General features: G+C 42.7%; 1 protein-coding gene across 1 annotated transcript in view; it reads left to right on the top strand.

The window, feature by feature from the left end:
* Positions 1-20,068, top strand: part of LOC126297843 (probable glutamate receptor) — a 253,100-nt gene that overhangs the window by 188,732 nt on the left and 44,300 nt on the right. The window contains exon 8 of the mRNA XM_049989096.1: positions 19,673-19,890. Within this exon, the coding sequence (XP_049845053.1) occupies positions 19,673-19,890 (218 nt within the window). The remainder of the gene's footprint in view (positions 1-19,672; positions 19,891-20,068) is intronic.

The following is a 20,068-nucleotide window of genomic DNA, read 5'->3' on the forward strand; positions in this document are numbered from 1 at the left end:
AATTGACGAAGATTCGAATTGTGAAATGATTTGGGTGAAGGTCACGGTTAAAGCAGTCTCAGACATGGTAATTGGATGTCTCTATAGGCCCCCGGGCTCAGCAGCTGTTGTGGCTCAGCACCTGAAGAATAATTTGGAAAATTTTTCGAGTAGATTTCCCCACCATGTTATAGTTCAGGGTGGAGATTTTAATTTGCCGGATATATACTGGGAGACTCAAACGTTCATAACGGGTGGCAGGGACAAAGAATCCAGTGAAATATTTTTAAGCGCTTTATCTGAAAACTACCTTGAGCAGTTAAACAGAGAACCGACTCGTGGCGATAACATATTAGACCTTCTGGTGACAAACAGACCCGAACTATTTGAATCAGTTAATACAGAACAGGGAATCAGCGATCATAAAGCGGTTACTGCATCGATGATTTCAGCCTTAAATAGAAATATTAGAAAAGGGCGGAAGATTTTTCTGTTTAGCAAAAGTGACAAAAAGCAGATTTCAGAGTACCTGACGGCTCAACACAAAAGTTTTGTCTCAAGTACAGATAGTGTTGAGGATCAGTGGAACGAAGATCAAAACCATCGTACAATATGCGTTAGATGAATATGTGCCAAGCAAGATCGTAAGAGAGCCACCGTGGTACAACAACCGAGTTAGAAAACTGTTGCCGAAGCAAAGGGAACTTCACAGCAAACATAAACATAGCCAAAGCCTTGCAGACAAACAAAAATTACGCGAAGCGAAATGTAGTGTGAGGAGGGCTATGCGAGAGGCTTTCAATGAATTCGAAAGTAAAGTTCTATGTACTGACTTGGCAGAAAATCCTAAGAAATTTTGGTCCTCTGACAAAGCTGTAGGTGGATCAAAACAAAATGTCCAGACACTCTGTGACCAAAATAGTACTGAAACAGAGGATGACAGACTAAAGGCCGAAATACTAAATGTCTTCTTCCAAAGCTGTTTCACAGAGGAAGACTGCACTGTGCTTCCTTCTCTAGATTGTCGCACAGTTGACAAAATGGTAGATATCGAAATAGACGACAGAGGGATAGAGAAACAATTAAAATCGCTCAAAAGAGGAAAGACCGCTGGTCCTGATGGGATACCAGTTCGATTTTACACAGAGTACGCGAAGGAACTTGCCCCCCTTCTTGCAGCGGTGTACCGTAGGTCTCTAGAAGAGCGAAGCGTTCCAAAGGATTGGAAAAGGGCACAGGTCATCCCCGTTTTCAAGAAGGGACGTCGAACAGATGTACAGAACTATAGACCTATATCTCTAACGTCGATCAGTTGTAGAATTTTGGAACACGTATTATGTTCGAGTATAATGTCTTTTCTGGAGACTAGAAATCTACTCTGTAGGAATCAGCATGGGTTTCGAAAAAGACGGTCGTGTGAAACCCAGCTCGCGCTATTCGTCCACGAGACTCAGAGGGCCATAGACACGGGTTCCCAGGTAGATGCCGTGTTTCTTGACTTCCGCAAGGCGTTCGATACAGTTCCCCACAGTTGTTTAATGAAGAAAGTAAGAGCATACGGACTATCAGATCAATTGTGTGATTGGATTGAGGAGTTCCTAGATAACATAACGCAGCATGTTATTCTCAATGGAGAGAAGTCTTCCGAAGTAAGAATGATTTCAGGTGTGCCGCGGGGGAGTGTCATAGGACCGTTGCTATTCACAATATACATAAATGACCTGGTGGATGACATCGGAAGTTCACTGAGGCTTTTTGCAGATGATGCTGTGGTGTATCGAGAGGTTGCAACAATGGAAAATTGTACTGAAATGCAGGAGGATCTGCAACGAATTGACGCATGGTGCACGGAATGGCAATTGAATCTCAATGTAGACAAATGTAATGTGATGCGAATACATAGAAAGATAGGTCCCTTATCATTTAGCTACAAAATAGCAGGTCAGCAACTGGAAGCAGTTAATTCCATAAATTATCTGGGAGTACGCATTAGGAGTGATTTAAAATGGAATGATCATATGAAGTTGATTGTCGGTAAAGCAGATGCCAGACTGAGATTCATTGGAAGAATCCTAAGGAAATGCAATCCGACAACAAAGGAAGTAGGTTACAGTACGCTTGTTCGCCCACTGCTTGAATACTGCTCAGCAGTGTGGGATCCGCACCAGATAGGGTTGATAGAGGAGATAGAGAGGATCCAACGGAGAGCAGCGCTCTTTGTTACAGGATCATTTAGTAATTGTGAAAGCATTACAGAGATGATAGATAAACTCCAGTGGAAGACTCTGCAGGAGAGACGCTCAGTAGCTCGGTACGGGCTTTTGTTGAAGTATCGAGAACATACCTTCACCGAAGAGTCAAGCAGTATATTGCTCCCTCCTACGTATATTTCGCGAAGAGACCATGAGGAAAAAATCAGAGAGATTAGAGCCCACACAGAAGCATACAGACAATTCTTCTTTCCACATATAATACGAGACTGGAATAGAAGGGAAAACCGATAGAGGTACTCAGGGAACCCTCCGCCACACTTGCGGAGTATGGATGTAGATGTAGATGTAGATTAGTGTCACGGTAGAACTTCCCTGCAAGGCACAGTGTCATTCAGGTATGGTACCGGCCACATGAATCCTTGGATATGTCTTTCAACATGTCAGTGTATGGGGCTATTCAAAAGTCATTTACCATAGGACTTAGTCTACACTGGTGATTCAGAAGCCTTGGCCCATAGCACAAAGTCACATTTAGCGATACGTCAGGAACAATCATTCGAAGCAAAAAAGTGTAGTAAACTTGGGGTCTAAAATGCATGCCATGAGAATTATGATCACTTATTCATCTTTGATATTGTGAAACGAATCTCTTCTACGCAAGCTCTTTGCTTTGCATATTTTGAGAGGAGGTAGTAGTATGAACCAAAGCAAGAATTTTTTTTTGATAAACGTAGACTCTAAAATGCATACCTTAAGAGCTACGAGTTCTTGTTCAGCAGAAGAGATGTTTTTCACAGTAGCGATGATGGACGAGTGCTCAGTTTTTAAGATATGGATTTTAGAGCCCATGTTTACTAGACACTTTTTCCTTTGAATGATCGTTTCTGGCATATCCCAGAATACGTATTTGTCCTATGGACTAAGTCTGTTGGATCGCCAGTGTGGACTTTGTCCTATGGCACACGACTTTTGAATCACCCCTACAAGTCTCCTACCAATGATCCATTTCAGGTATTTTGGGACAGCAGATTGGCACAACATCTCTAGGGAAGTCTTTCAGTCATTTGTTGATTCACCTACTTAGGCATCTGTACCGTTTTCTCTGTGGAGATCATGGCTTACATTGTCGGTTGATCGTGGCCTTGTGGTTCGCGTTTCTGAGTCTCTATCAAGGGGCTCCGGGTTCGATTCCCGACCAGATTGGATATTTCCTCTGCTCGGGACTAGATTTGTGTGTGTAGTCATCATCACTTCATAACAGCGACGCGCAAGTCACTGAAGTGGACTGAAGTAAGAAGACTTGCACCATTCACCCGAACATTCCAGAAGAGATCTCTCGCTCAAAGGTGCCGTATGCGACATTTCATTGCATGTCTTACATGGTATTAGTTTCCTTTTCCACGACTTTTTAACATGTCATGTAATCATTCTGACAACTATAGTGGGGGCATGTATAGTCTGCAAAATATCCGGCAGGACAAGTAGCAGAGCCTTAGGCAAAATGCAGCTAAGACTTTTCCTCAGGACATAGGAATCTACTGAACAATGCTGATACAAGAGCTTCTCGTGATTCTTGGATTAGATGTAATTGATCTACATATCAGTGGCACGTGAGAATATATTGTATGTGTGAGGGAGACAAATGCAGAGTGGAAGCAGGCGACTGTTAGTAGATTTGGGACAAGGGGAAGGTCATAAGTGTAGCCCATCACGGTCTATCAGTCCTCGTGGTGTGTCGAAAGATGAACTATCAGCAACGGAGAGGAAGGACGTTTAACTTCCCGTCAACGGCGGGTTCATTAGGGATGCATCTCAAATTGGGGAAGGACGGGGAAGAACATTGACCGTGTCTTTTGGAATGAAAAACCCGGCCATTTGCTTTAAGTTATTTAGGGATATCACGGAAAATCTAAACCTGGATAGCCGGACGGATATTTAAAGTGACATTCTCCTGAATACGAGTTCACTGTATTATCATTGCACCACTTCGCTCGGTCGTCAGGACGAAATACGATACCTTCCGTTTAGGCGATAGTCCATATCCAGTGCACTTGTACAAAATAAATAGTTTTCTCGCAGATAGAGCAAAGAGCATGCGATGTTTCAGCGCAAGGACCATTGTGAATGTGCTATGGCGGTGAAAGACCTCATCTGAGGCAGCAGTCTATGCGACATTTTACGAAAACAGTGAAATGTGTGAAGTGAAAAAGTGCCTTAACCAAAAAGCATACAAAACTAAGAGTTACAGCTATAACTGCACCCTTATGCAGGTGGCTGGGTCCAGGCCAAAACTGGTAGTTACAACCAGAACCTTGGTACGAATTCATAACCGGTATTATTCCGCGGTCTGTAACCTTTACCAGTTGGGATTTATTGAGGAAATAGAGAAGATTCAAAGAAGAGACGTGCATTTTGTCTCGGATTCGTCTAATGAGCGGAAGAGGGTCACGGGTATGTCCATCTGACCCCAGTGGCAGACGATACAAGAGAGGCGTAATGCACCACGGTGTGTTTTACTTTAAAATTCCAAGATGGTACTTTCTTAGAGGATTCAACCAACATATTGGTTCCTCATACATATATCTCAAGGAGATATCACGAATAAAAAAGTGTAGAAGCTCGAGTTCACAAGAAAGATCACGAACCCCATTCGTGACTGGAACAGCAATGGTGGTGGTCAGGCGGAAGGGGTGTGGTGACAGTGGTACAGAAAGCACCCTACGCCACAAACTGTAAGTTGAGTTTGGCAGTATAAATGTATATGTATCAGACAATTCGATGAGAAAGATTCCTTTTTATGATTTTAAACATGGCTGCGATAAAGCAACTGTGCATGCAAGAGCTTCAGCGGATTGTAAATAACAGCCAATCATTGCAAAATGCAGGTTTGTTAAACCTTGACCTTGGTTTCGATAGTTTTAAAGCTGTCTCCTTCAGAAGGTATTGAACTTATTAACAAATATTACGACGCTGTGTGTGGAACGACATGGTATCGTTACAATAAGCAAAACTACAGGGAATGTTTGGAAATGACTTTAATGAAGTATCGTCACGTAGAATCATATATATCCGATGTCGGACTCGTTGACTATGTCTGTGTGCGTGTCATCCACTTAACTACCATTTAAAATACATGATTTAAAAGTAATATGTCACTACTGTACGGCTTTGCCTTAAAACTTTTCAAATACCAAATATTTGACAATGGATCCAACAACATGTATTTTGCCACTTGAAATACTTGTGTATATATACGGCATTTAAAAATAAAGCGTGGCATCGGATCTTTCAGAGCGTGAGTACGCCACGTACAGAGCTCGACGACGGGTTGAAGAGCAGAGGCACTTGCTTTACGTAGGAGGCTCAAAAATGGTTCAAATGGCTCTAAGCACTACGGGACTTAACAGCTGAGGTCATCAGTCCCCTAGAACTTAGAACTACTTAAACCTAGCTAACCTACAGACATCACACACATCCATGCCCGAGGCAGGATTTGAACCTGCGACCGTAGCGGCCGCGTGGCTCCAGACTGAAGCGCCTAGAACCGCCCGTCCACACTGGCCGGCCTAGTGGGAGGCACTTAGCGCGTTCTGTGTACGCGTACCTGCAGTGAGCAGCGTGTGTGTTTGCAAGTATATCTTCATTACTAGAATTAACATATTAACTAAATAGTTGAAAAAAAGGAAGTGGGGAGGAGGTAAAAAATGTGCTATTAATACCACACTTTGGCTTATAAAGAGCCCGCAGGCTCAGGTAAACAGAGGAAACTCTTTACAATATGTGAAAAAACGCACGAGAAGCACTTGTACGTGAATACGCAACTGCAACAAGCATGTCTGTCAAAGCAGAAACGTTTCAAGGAAAAATTATCAACGTGTAGGTGATCCAATACTTCACTATCAAGTTGACCCTTGACATGGCGAAATAATGTGAAAGCACACTATGTCTGAGAAGCTGCAAATATTAAAAGACAAATGCAAATTGGAAATTTGGAAATTTGTGGTAAGGTTTTACGGGATCAAACTGCTGACGTCATCGGTCCCTAAGCTTACGCACTACTTAATCTAACTTCAACTAACTTACGCGAAGGACGACACACACACCCATGCCCGAGGGAGGACTAACCTCCAAGGGGGAGAGCCGTACGAACCGTGACAAGGCGCCTCAAACCGCGAGGCTACACAGAGTGGCAATGCAAATTAGGGAAAGAGAATGGTGGAGGGGGAAATATGGAGTAGATCATCACTTGTGAAGCATCTTGCTGAGGGAATGGTCGTGCTGACAAAGCATGTTATATGAACAAATATACTAGAATTGGGGGAGGGGGGTGTTATCAGTACGACCACTTCCCTTATAATGATGTTTGTAAACATTTCCCGTAATTTTCGAAAAAAATGGTTCAAATGGCTCTGAGCACTATGGGACTCAACTGCTGTGGTCATTAGTCCCCTAGAACTTAGAACTAATTAAACCTAACTAACCTAAGGACGTCACACACATCCATGCCCGAGGCAGGATTCGAACCTGCGACCGTAGCAGTCGCACGGTTCCGGACTGCGCGCCTAGAACCGCGAGACCACCGCGGCCGGCAACCTGTAATTTTGCTTATTGTAATTATACGATGTCTATTCCACGCACAATCTTGTAGGGTTAATAGGTACAATACCTTCTAAAGAAGACAGTTTTAAAATATTGTCGAAATCATGGTCAAGGTTTAACGTACCTGTATTTTGCAACTGGTTGGATGTTATATCCATTGAAGCATTTCCTTATTACTCTCAAATCAATTATTCCAACAGGCAGTACACATACTGTGGTAGACGTAACACTATACACATTTAAAATGTATAAGATGTTACAAGAGCACTGGTATATCTAGGGGTACTCCAGCATTAGTGCACGTTTCCGCCTCTATTCAGCGATGCTGCTGCGTCACTGCAGTCACTGATCGTGGCCAGAAATTAAAAAAAATTCAAGATGGCAGGAGCCATACACCCCTTAACTATCACGTGACAGTCCACGATCCCCTTACCTATCGTGTAACATGTCACACGTATCCTCCACGTCCTCCTTCCTCAGCCCCCTCCCCCCCCCCCCCCCCCAAACACACCGTCTCCCCACCATCTCCCCTCTCCAGCCAATATCAGTGTATTATTGAAACTAAACGCTATATCACAACACGGTATTCTATCAGGCATTAATAAAAAATCATAATGTAACCCCAGAGCAGTCATCTTGGCTGTGCTCGAAAGTATCTGAAAAATCTGATTTTATTTAACCAGGTTAAAAATGTATTTATCCAACAAATTACATGAAATTTGTATTCTAAATTGTTTTCACTTCCAAAATATATAAGTGAAACATACATACACACACGCACACACACACACGCAACACAAAAAACGCAAAGTTTATGTCAAGTATCACAACGGTATTTCCAAAAAATTAAATATTTTCCTAATCTAAATTGTTCTAAGGTGCGTGCATAGTATCACAACGTCTTTTACACAGCTAAAATATCTGAAAAAATTTATAATTAAAACATGATTATGAGCGCTCAGATTAAGTGCCCCAAAGCTATTTTCATGCCTAGAAAGCCAGTGGATAAGAAATATCCTACTAAACGGTAAGATACACTTCACGTTTAGGCTTAGTTTAGGTGATGTAATAAAACTAAAGTGACCAAGCCTGTAAGTACAGATAACGCATGTTAAAATACAATGGGAAAAAGGCAAACACTCAAACAAATATGCAGTCTGAATTACTGACAGCTACTGGAATAATGCAATTAATTCCATTTTAAGGTGTAACACAATATTAAATTAAATATTTCCACCTCTAAATTGTTCTATATGCTTGTTAAGTATTCCATTGTATCTAAGTAAGGGTATTGGCATTTTAGTCTAATGGTCTGTTATTGGTGGCTCGAAGAACGAACTGACGTAACCTATAAGTTTTATAAGTTTTTTTAGTGTTGCTTCTCCTTAGCAAGCAGCATTTCCAATGGAAAGAAAATTATGCGTCATATATTACACTAGAAGATCTAATGAGTGGTACTAACAGCCTAATTCCACTTTTTATTTGAATTTGAACTGTATGTACTAAAGATTGTGGACAAAACGAGAGTCTGAGGAATGCTGCCCCTTTTACCAATCGGAACTATCGTACCAAGGGTCTCTAAGACCTTTACAGACTATATTTTCTATAATCAGCTACTGAATAGCGCACACACACACACACACACACACACACACACACACACACACACACACACACACACGCTGCCAAAAGACAAACGAGCTGTCTAAACACGATTTTAGGCAGGAAGGAAGAAGGTGTTTTGACGAGTTTTTTAATTGAGATGTAACACTTGAACTGTAAATATTCGTAATACATAAGGACCTTATTGACGGTGTCGGTCTAAAGATAGGTACTAGTTGTCACGATATCATTGCGACGATGGTTACTAAAGTTACAAATCAATCAAGAAGAGTATCAAGGAGATTATATTTGCCACAAAGAGCAGATAAGCAGTTATTAGCATCCCACTTCGATAATGAATGACATAATTGAGTTCCAGTATGATGGGTGTAGAAGAGTTATGGACAAAGTTTAAATGGATTGTAAATCGGGCTCTGGAGAAGTATGTGCCGAATAAGTGGATTAAGAACAGAAAAGATCCGCCGTGGATTAATAAATTCTGAAAACGCTGAGGAAGCACCTCGTTACCAGAGAGTCATGTAAAAAGATCGATGGGAAGCATAGTACAACTATCACCGTCGTAACTTTGCAAAATATTTTGCCGCGAACCCGAAAAAATTCCGATCCTCCGGAAAATCACTAAGCTGCTCGAAGGCTTCTGTCCAGTCACTTCCTAACCAGTACTGTGTGGCAACTGAAGATTGCAAAGGAAAAGCTGAACTTTTAAATTTCGTGTTTCAGAAATCCTCCATGCAAAGCGTTCATAGAAATATACCGTAGTTTGACTGCCACACAGACTCCCTTATATAGTAATAGGTGTCCCTGGCATAAAGAAGCAACTGGAAGACTTGAAAAGAAGTAAGTCGCCAGGTCCGGGTGGAATTCCAATTCGGTTTTACAAAGAGTAAGTCGTTTTTCCTTCACTCTGTTTGCGAGTTGAACAGGAAACGAAATGATTAGTGGTGGTACCAAAGACGGTGCTGGAACAAGACAGAAATGAACATAACTAAACACAGAAATGAAAAGACAGTGTTTTCGAAACTATAATATTTGCCAGCCAAAGAAAATTATTGATCATGATAACTTCCTGTTTTGAGCATAAAACATATGCAAGTTGATTATTGTATTACGTGAATATAATTACAGATCTCTGATCGTAAATGAAACTGCAAACTTGGCATCAAAATAGGATGTTGTTACAGAATAATTAAATAATGACAGTAGTGCCATGTGTGTTTCGTGCTCAAAGCCTTGAATACGAAACACTCATGGCACTACTGTCATAATTTAATTATTCTGTAAGATTTAAATATCTATACACAGGTCGTGGATACTGGCACTACCGATAAAGCTTACGGATTAAGCAGTGATTGTTAATCATCGAAGTTTAATCGCTGTATCGTACTTTACAAGCCCTATGGCTCTTCAAATTAAATATTTCGACATCTAAACTAACTGTATTACTTACTAAAATACACACTACTCACTTACTGGCACATCTGAAATAAATTATAGGTTGATAGACGATCACAGCTAGATCTTCATGGCACGCATTAAATTCATCAAAATAAATAAAATTAGATCTATAACATTGTAAAGCATGTATGGGGGTTACTGCTGATCTAACATACAGTTTAAAGTGCACCTGTAGACGTGAATTGCCAAAATAAACAATGTTATTTCCAAGACGTGGGCACTGACATCATCTTATACTAGCAAAACGTACTTTCAGCTAGCACACCATTCATCTGTATATCTCTCCATGCTTGGAATGCATATGGTCAGAGTGCCTACCATCAGAAAATGCTTTTTGTTGACACGAAAAATGGCTATTGTCTATACTAGTAACAAAAACCTCTGGGGAAGTGCAGCCATTGATGGACGTTTCCCCGTTATCATAACTTTACCCAGTCGTAGTTCAGTCAGGAACCACCCAGTCTTGGTTCAGTCAGGGAGATGCAGCAAGAAACTCTGAAACAATCAGGAGAAGAGTGAAATAAGAAATTCTGGGTGATTCCCATTCCACGTCTCTTCATATACACTCCTGGAAATTGAAATAAGAACACCGTGAATTCATTGTCCCAGGAAGGGGAAACTTTATTGACACATTCCTGGGGTCAGATACATCACATGATCACACTGACAGAACCACAGGCACATAGACACAGGCAACAGAGCATGCACAATGTCGGCACTAGTACAGTGTATATATCCACCTTTCGCAGCAATGCAGGCTGCTATTCTCCCATGGAGACGATCGTAGAGATGCTGGATGTAGTCCTGTGGAACGGCTTGCCATGCCATTTCCACCTGGCGCCTCAATTGGACCAGCGTTCGTGCTGGACGTGCAGACCGCGTGAGACAACGCTTCATCCAGTCCCAAACATGCTCAATTGGGGGACAGATCCGGAGATCTTGCTGGCCAGGGTAGTTGACTTACACCTTCTAGAGCACGTTGGGTGGCACGGGATACATGCGGACGTGCATTGTCCTGTTGGAACAGCAAGTTCCCTTGGCGGTCTAGGAATGGTAGAACGATGGGTTCGATGACGGTTTGGATGTACCATGCACTATTCAGTGTCCCCTCGACGATCACCAGAGGTGTACGGCCAGTGTAGGAGATCGCTCCCCACACCATGATGCCGGGTGTTGGCCCTGTGTTCCTCGGTCGTATGCAGTCCTGATTGTGGCGCTCACCTGCACGGCGCCAAACACGCATACGACCATCATTGGCACCAAGGCAGAAGCGACTCTCATCGCTGAAGACGACACGTCTCCATTCGTCCCTCCATTCACGCCTGTCGCGACACCACTGGAGGCGGGCTGCACGATGTTGGGGCGTGAGCGGAAGACGGCCTAACGGTGTGCGGGACCGTAGCCCAGCTTCATGGAGACGGTTGCGAATGGTCCTCGCCGATACCCCAGGAGCAACAGTGTCCTTAATTTTCTGGAAAGTGGCGGTGCGGTCCCCTACGGCACTGCGTAGGATCCTACGGTCTTGGCGTGCATCCGTGCGTCGCTGCAGTCCGGTCCCAGGTCGACGCGCACGTCCACCTTCCGCCGACCACTGGCGACAACATCGATGTACTGTGGAGACCTCACGTCCCACGTGTTGAGCAATTCGGCGGTACGTCCACCAGGCCTCCCGCATGCCCACTATACGCCCTCGCTCAAAGTCCGTCAACTGCACATACGGTTCACGTCCACGCTGTCGCGGCATGCTACCAGTGTTAAAGACTGCGATGGAGCTCCGTATGCCACGGCAAACTGGCTGACACTGACGGCGGCGGTGCACAAATGCTGCGCAGCTAGCGCCATTCGACGGCCAACACCGCGGTTCCTGGTGTGTCCGCTGTGCCGTGCGTGTGATCATTTGCTTGTACAGCCCTATCGCAGTGTCCGGAGCAAGTATGGTGGGTCTGACACACCGGTGTCAATGTGTTCTTTTTTCCATTTCCAGGAGTGTATTTAGAATGAAGTAAGAAAATTTGAAGAATTTCCTAAGCACCCACCTTGCTGAGTTGCCCAGATAGCTGGGCATACTTCCGAGTAGTTTTGAGTGTTTCCACTGAATCAGTAGGTGATGGAGAAGTAATTTCCAAAAATTTCTTACCTTATGTACGTATGATATGTTTCAGAGAAATTGGTTACAGTTTTGGGGCAAACTGCTACAATTTTGTGGCAAGTTGTTACAGTCACGGGGCAACGGTCTTGTTAGAGTTGTCAAGCAAGTTGTTACACTTTTGAGGCAAGTTGTTTCCATTTTGTGGGGCCAATTGGTACAGTCTGGGGGCAATTTTTTATGGTTGCTGGGCAAGCTGTTACGGTTGTGGGGCCGGACTTGGTAGCCGAGCGGTTCTAGGCGCTCCAGTCCGGAACCACGCTGCTGCTACGGTCGCAGGTTCGAATCCTGCCTCAGGCATGGATGTGTGTGATGTCCCTAGGTTTAAGTAGTTCTAAGTCTAGGGGACTGATGACCTCAGATATTGTGTCCCATAGTGCTCAGAACCATTTTTGAACAGTTGTGGGGCAGGTTGTTTCAGTTGTAGGGCAAGTTGTTACAGCTTTTATGTAACATGAGGAAACTTTCTGAACAAGTTGCAACTTACTTGAAAAGTCTCAACTTACGTAGTCAGTGTTATCATTATACCTGCTGACCTATGCACATTGAGCAATGTTTTGTGAATAATTACATTCCTGAAATCGACTAGCCTGCTGATAATTACGACCTGAACCCAATGGAAAGCCCTTGGTATGAGTCAGAATTTCGACTTCACTCCAGAGCCAGTGTGCAAAATCTCTACCGTCTTCGGTTTTGGTCCTCGAGAAAAAATGGACTAGCATTTCAGCAGAAATTCAGGTACATCAATGAAAGCACCCCTTGGAGACATCATATTGTGATTCGTTGTGCCAAGACAACACGATTTTCGTTGAGTAGGCAACGATAGAAATTCTGAAAAGAAGACAGAGGTACAACACCAACATGAACATACAGCAAAGTGGCAAAATAGGTAATAGCTAGTTCTTCACTGAGCAAGACATCTAACAAATGTTGAATACATTTCTTGGTGCTATTCTGTCGAAAGATGAAAACAGATTGTAATGGTAATAATATTTGTGGTTACACATAATTCTACAGTTTAATTAGCTAAAAAAATATTATATAATGTAAAGTAATTGAATATTTTAACATGAATTAATTCTCTAATTTATTGCTATCATCCATAACAAACAGTGAATCAAAACATAAAAGAACATTAAATACAATTTTATATAGTCTCTTACTGTCACTTAATAAAAATACTACAACATTGCCAATCTCAGACACTATTCCAGCTCAGCCCAATGTTGGACGCAGAACATCTTGCCACATTTGTCAGAACGAAGTCCGAAAGACGGCAGACCAAGATATTAATGAAAGAAAACAATGTATTAACGATAACAGAAAATCGGGAAGAGGAAGACGAAGAAGATGAATATTATAACAATGGTGATAATTTTGAAGAAGAGTGACAAAAGGAAATTCTCAGGGCTACCAATGCTCGTAAGCCTCAGCTGCCTAGACCTGCGTTGTCGTGTGGGGATTTGTAGGACTCCCCTTGATAGGTCAGGGGTGCACTACACGAAGGAAGCAGATACTCGGATAGCAGAGTACTTGTGAAGTGCACATGAGGCTTTTTTTGGGCTAGACGGTAGTACGAAGTGCTCTAATGCATTCGCCAGTCGATACGCAGCAAGGGACGTCAGACAGCGTTCAGAATAATGGCACTTCGACCGTCAAAATTTTTTGAGTGAACTGTCGAAGTTTTCGCAACAAAATTCCCTGATTTACTGACCTCCAGAAAAGTTTTCCCGCTCAAGATATTCTTGGGGCCGAGAGCTGGCTGAAGCCCGAGGTGGAAAGCTGTGAGATATTTAGCGAGTCATGGAACGCATATCGGAAAGACCTATTATAGGCCATATGAGGGGGAGTGTTCATTGCAATTGACAAAAATATTGTATCTATTCAGGTCGAAACTGAGCGTGACAGTGAAGTTATCTGGTCGCGTATAACAGGTGTATATGAAAACAAGTTAAGTCTTGGATGTTTCTACCGGCCACCCGATTCCGCAGTGACAGTTCTAGGGTCATTCAAAGAAAGTCTACCGTCAGAAGCGTGTAAATACCCAGATCATTCAGTACTAGAAATGTTAAAATGTGTGTGAATTTGCTAAGGGACCAAGACAGTTTCAGTATAGAAACGGGGATCAGGGACCATGATTACGAAAGTTAATAAATCAGTCAAGAAGGCTAGGAGAGTGTTTCTGCTAGACAGAGCGGATAAGCAGTTGTTCGCATCTCACTTAGACAGTTAATCACTTAGCTCCAGTGACATGGAAGTAAAGGAATTATGGGCAACGTTTAAGCAGATTGTGAATCGTTGTCTGGAGAGTTATGTGCTTACTAAGTTGATAGACGATGGAAAAGATCCGCCATGGTTTAATAACAAAATTCGGAAGATGCTGAGGAAGCAAAGGCTGTTGCACTCCCGGTCAAAAGAGAGCCCACAAATGACGACAAGCGAAGGTTAGTAGATTCGTGTGTCTGTGGAAATATCTATGCAAATAAATCCCAGTTCTCGGTGGAATCCTAATTCGGTTTTACAATGAGTACTTTTGGCATTGACCCCTTACCTAGCCTGAATTTATTGTCAGTTTCTCGCCCAGCACAATGTTCTTAGCGACTGCAAAAAAAGCGCAGGTGACTCCAGTATATACGACTGAATAAAAGAACGGACCCGCAGAATTACAGACAAATATCCCTAACTTCAGTTTGCTGCAGAATCCTTGAACATATTCTCAGTTCGAATATATTAAACTTTCTTGAGACAAATGCTTATTTCCACGAATCAGCATGGTTTCAGAAAGTATCGCTCCTGCGAAATTCAGATTGTCCTTTTCTCGCATGATATACTGGCAACAACGGATTAAGGGCAACAGGCAGATTCCATATTTCCAGATCTTCGGAAAGCATTTTACACGGTGCCCCATTGCAGGCTGTTGATGAAGTTACGAGCATATGGAATAAGTTCACACTTGCCGGCCGGTGTGGCCGTGCGGTTCTAGGCGCTTCAGTCTGGAACCGCGTGACCGCTACGGTCGCAGGTTCGAATCCTGCCTCGGGCATGGATGTGTGATGTCCTTAGGTTAGTTAGGTTTAAGTAGTTCTAAGTTCTAGGGGACTGATGACCAAGATATTAAGTCCCGCAGTGCTTAGAGCCATTTGAACCATTGGAAGTTCACACTCCTAAAGCAATAGAAACCAGGGAAAAATGTAAGTTAATACCGATGAGTAAGAAGAACAAACCCGTAATGTTCGGATACAGTATTACTAGCGTCCTGTCTGACACAGTCAAGTCGTTTAAACATCTGGGCAATAACGTTGCAAAGTGATATGAAATGGAACGAGCATGTGTGAACTGTGGTAGGGATAATTTTAGAAAGAGACGTTCACCCATGAAGGAGACCGCATACAGGACGCTGGTGCGACCTATTCTTGAGTACTGTTCGGGTGTTTGGAATCTATACCAGGTTGTATTGAAGAAAAACATGGAAGCAATTCAGAGGTGGTTCCTGGTAGGTTCGGACAACACGTAAGTGTTACGGAGATGCTGCAGAAAGTCAAACGGGAATCCCTGGACGAAGGCGATGTTCTTTTCGAGCAACACTATTGAGAAAATTTAGAGAACGGGCATTTGAAGCTGACTGCCATACGATTCTGCTGCCGCCAACATACATCGCGCTTAAGGACCACAAAGATAAGATACGAGTAATTAGGGCTGATACGGAGGTATATAGACTGTCGTTTTCCCCCACTATTTGCAAGTGGAACAGGAACGGAAGTGACTAGTGGTGACTTGTGGAGTACCTATGTAGATGTAGATAAGCAAAATTATCTCTTCTACAAAACATTAAATTCAAACAGATGCTATAAATATACACAAAAAGTCAAGCCTGCATCTAATAACAGTAGTGGATCATTACTGAGAAATGATGATACACATATCGATATGGGAGAAAACGAAAATGGGCTTTACGTCTACAATGGGAATAACCCAAGTGAACTGCTGGAGTGATTAGCTTCTTAGCTCGCTTCAAAAGCGATAAGCAGTAATACAGATGATAATGAAACGATGTCAACTGAAGACGAACGTCGATTATTGCTTGAAGTTTACAATGGATATTGAAAATATATTGAAAGACTAACTGCAGTATGGAACGTCGTGTAGACAACAAAGTCTTAGAGCGAATAATGGAATGCTTAGAAAAATAATGATTACCTTACTCCACTGAGCAGGATTGTTGCTATGTTTCCGACTGAACCAAGAGATGGTATTTACGATTAACTTATCTCATTCAGTCAGATACTTTATGAGTTGATAATTGAACCAAGCCTGGGCATGATGGTGTAGGAAATAATGCAGCATTCATCAACATTTCAGTTTGTACATAACCTCTAGTATGTTAAGTTCAAATACAAATAAAAAGCAATATTAGGCTGTTAATAACATCGCCTGTATTTTATAGCGTATTACATGATGCATTATCTTCTTTTCCCCTAAAATGCTGCTTGCTGTGGTGAAGCATTATTGAAAAACTTGTGAAAACGCTGGTTATGTCAGTTCATTCTATGAACCAGCAATAAGGTTTCCTTAGACTGAAATGCTAACACCCTTACCACTTGACATACATCATAGAACAATCTAGATGCGGAAATGTGTTTTCTTCCCATATAAGCTTTGTCAGCTTTGTTTTAGTATTTTGCCACATTAGGCTCAAACGTAAAGTGTACCTGCATGTATAGAATGTTATTTTTTAACCACTTGTGTTTAGGCATTAAAATAGCGTTGCGACACTTAATTCGAGACTTCACAATCACGTTTTAGGCACCAGTTTGAGGGACACATCAAATACTGACGAATCGATTCCACAGACCAAACGTGAGGAGAGGGGCTAGTGTAATTGGTTAATACAAACCATACAAAAATGCACGGAAGTATGTTTAACACAAACCTACGTTTTTTTTAAATGGAACCCCGTTAGTTTTGTTAGCACATCTGAACATATAAACAAATACGTAATCAGTGCGTTTGTTGCATTGTAAAATGTTAATTACATCCGTAGATATTGTAACCTAAAGTTGACGCTTGAGTACCACTCCTCCGCTGTTCGATCGTGTGTATCGGACAGCACCGAATTACGTAGGGATCCAAAGGAAACGGTGATGGACTTTAGGTAATGTCGCCGCAGGCTGCCACAATACGTTGTTTCATATCCTCTGGGGTTGTAGGCACATCACGGTACACATTCTCCTTTAACGTACCCCACAGAAGGAAGTCCAGAGTTGTAAGATCAGGAGAATGGGCTGGCCATTTTATGCGTCCTCCACGTCCTATGAAACGCCCGTCGAACATCCTGTCAAGGGCCAGCCTAGTGTTAGTTGCGGAATGTGCAGGTGCACCATCATGCTGATACCACATACGTCGACGCGTTTCCAGTGGGACATTTTCGAGCAACGTTGGCAGATCATTCTGTAGAAACGCTATGTATGTTGCTGCTGTTTGGGCCCCTGCAATGAAGTGAGGACCAATGAGGTGGTCGCCAATGATTCCGCACCATACATTTACAGTCCACGGTCGCTGTCGCTCTACCTGTCTGAGCCAGCGAGGATTGTCCACGGACCAGTAATGCATGTTCCGTAGATTCACTGCCCCGTGGTTTGTGAAACCCGCTTCATCGGTAAACAGGTACAACTGCAACGCATTCTCTGTTAATGTCCATTGACAGAATTGCACTCGATGATTAAAGTCATCACCATGTAATTGCTGATGTAGCGACTCATGAAACGGGTGAAAGCGGTGACGATGCAGCATGCGCATGACACTACTCTGACTCAGTCCACCGGCTCTCGCAGTGTCCCGTGTACTCATGTGTGGGTACATGGCAACAGCAGCTAACACACCAACTGCACCCGCTTCTCCTGTGACGGGCCTGTTACGGACCCGTTTGCGTGCTACGACCATACCTGTTGCATACAGTTGGCGGTAGATGTTTTGCAATGTGCGGCACGTTGGATGCTCTCTGTCCGGGTACCGTTCTGCATACACCCTGCAGGTTTCAGCTGCATTTCGTCGACACTCGCCATAGATGAGTATCATCTCCACCTTTTCAGAGTTCGAATACACCGTGGTCACAGTTCCTACAACATTACACTATCACAGACGTCTGGTAACACGGTGTACTACAGTTGGTCTGCGTGCGGAGACGAATGCAGAATAACAATAGCAGCAAGCGCTACATGCGGACACTGAGACAGCTAGACCAAACCACAACAGTGCACTACAGCCACACTCGTAAACACGGTCGTCATCGTAAACATGTCCCTGCAGATGCTGCTCGCCGACGGTGGCCCGTGTTTGTTACAACACGCAACTGAACGTCGGAGGTTTCAAGCGTCAACTTTAGGTTACAATATCTCCGGATGTAATTAACATTTTACAATGCAACAAACGGCACTGATTACGTAATTGTTTATATGTTCAGATGTGCTAACAAAATTAACGTGGTTCCATTTACAAAAACGTAGGTTTGTGTTAAAAAACGTACTTCCGTGCATTTTTGTATGGTTTGTATTAAACAATTACACTAGCCCCTCTCCTCACGTTCGGTCTGTGGAGTCGGTTCGTCAGTATTTGATGTGGTTTACGAAATATATCCAGCGGTAACGTTAGGTGACTCACCCTGTATATATTGTTTGAACTGGGAGGCGAGATAACACTGTGCCACTATACATAAACATTGAATTTTTTAGGTTACTAAAATATTCTTGCAGATATTTTTCGATGTTCAAAGAACTTGACAACTATCATAGGACAAGTTGGATATTGACATCTGAGAAAAATAGCACTGTGACACTTGAAATGAACAACGCATTTTTGTACTGCTTACATAACTTACAGACATTTTAAACTGAGAAACAACATTGTGCGCCTTGGCAAACATCATCGAAAAACTTAGTTGTAGATAATAATTAATTTGAGGTTCCATTGTGTCTTACACTTGTATGGTACAGAAATCAAAGTTTACATGCTCGATAGTTGTGCTTAACCTGCAAATTCGTGGCATAAGCATTTTGTGCAAGTGTGTCTGTTGCTGAGTATTTACATAATTTTTTGGATAAATACTTTTGAATGTGGCGCAAATGAAAAAAATTTCAGGTCGTTCAGACTGACTATTTTAATTTCAATGCCTTGCTAACATAGGATGGACTGGCGCGAGGTAGAGAGAGTGGGTGGTTCAAAAATGGTTCAAATGGCTCTGAGCACTATGGGACTTAACAGCTGTGGTCATCAGTCCCCTAGAACTTAGAACTAATTGAACCTAACTAACCTAAGGACATCACACACATCCATGCCCGAGATAGGATTAGAACCTGCGACCGTAGCAGTCGCACGGCTTCGGACTGCGCACCTAGAACCGCGAAGAGAGTGGGTGGGCAGGAGTTGATGAGTGGCATGTGATGTGATAGATACATGGGGTGTTGTGAGTCATGTCATAAATAAGTGGAGTATAGCTCCCACTATCTTGGGTTTTTTTAACTTCCTACCATTGGCAGAGACTACAGCGCTGTGACAGGAATCCGAATAGTAGCGGAAACTTGAATTCTATACTGGAATCCCGATAGATGTACTACTTGTGTATTTTCTTATAACATTAATACTGTATCTGATTCTTTTTCAGGTCATGACCTTACTCCTGAGTCTCTACCCTGCCGTGTTCTGTATTTTACTGCATACATAACAGCTGTCATAATTCTGGCATCGTACTCAGCTGGCCTTATAGCTTTCCTTACTGTGATAAAAGTGTCCATCCCGTTCACGGACTTCAATAGTCTTCTTGACCTTGGAACATATCGCCTAGGTATGGCCCACAAGTCTGGAGTGCTGAATGTTTTTAATGTGAGTATATTGTTGGTCACTAAAGACAAAATATTTTCTTTTGAAAATGCTTATATGTTTCTGACACTGAAGTGGACGCACTCGTTCACTTTACTTAAGGGAGAACCACCAAACCACAATAAAGTGTTAGCTTAGTTTTTTGCTTGTTCTGACGACCATATTAGAGACAACTTACTAT

The sequence above is a fragment of the Schistocerca gregaria genome, chromosome X, assembly GCF_023897955.1.
Source record: "Schistocerca gregaria isolate iqSchGreg1 chromosome X, iqSchGreg1.2, whole genome shotgun sequence".
Classification (NCBI taxonomy): Eukaryota; Metazoa; Arthropoda; class Insecta; order Orthoptera; family Acrididae; genus Schistocerca; species Schistocerca gregaria.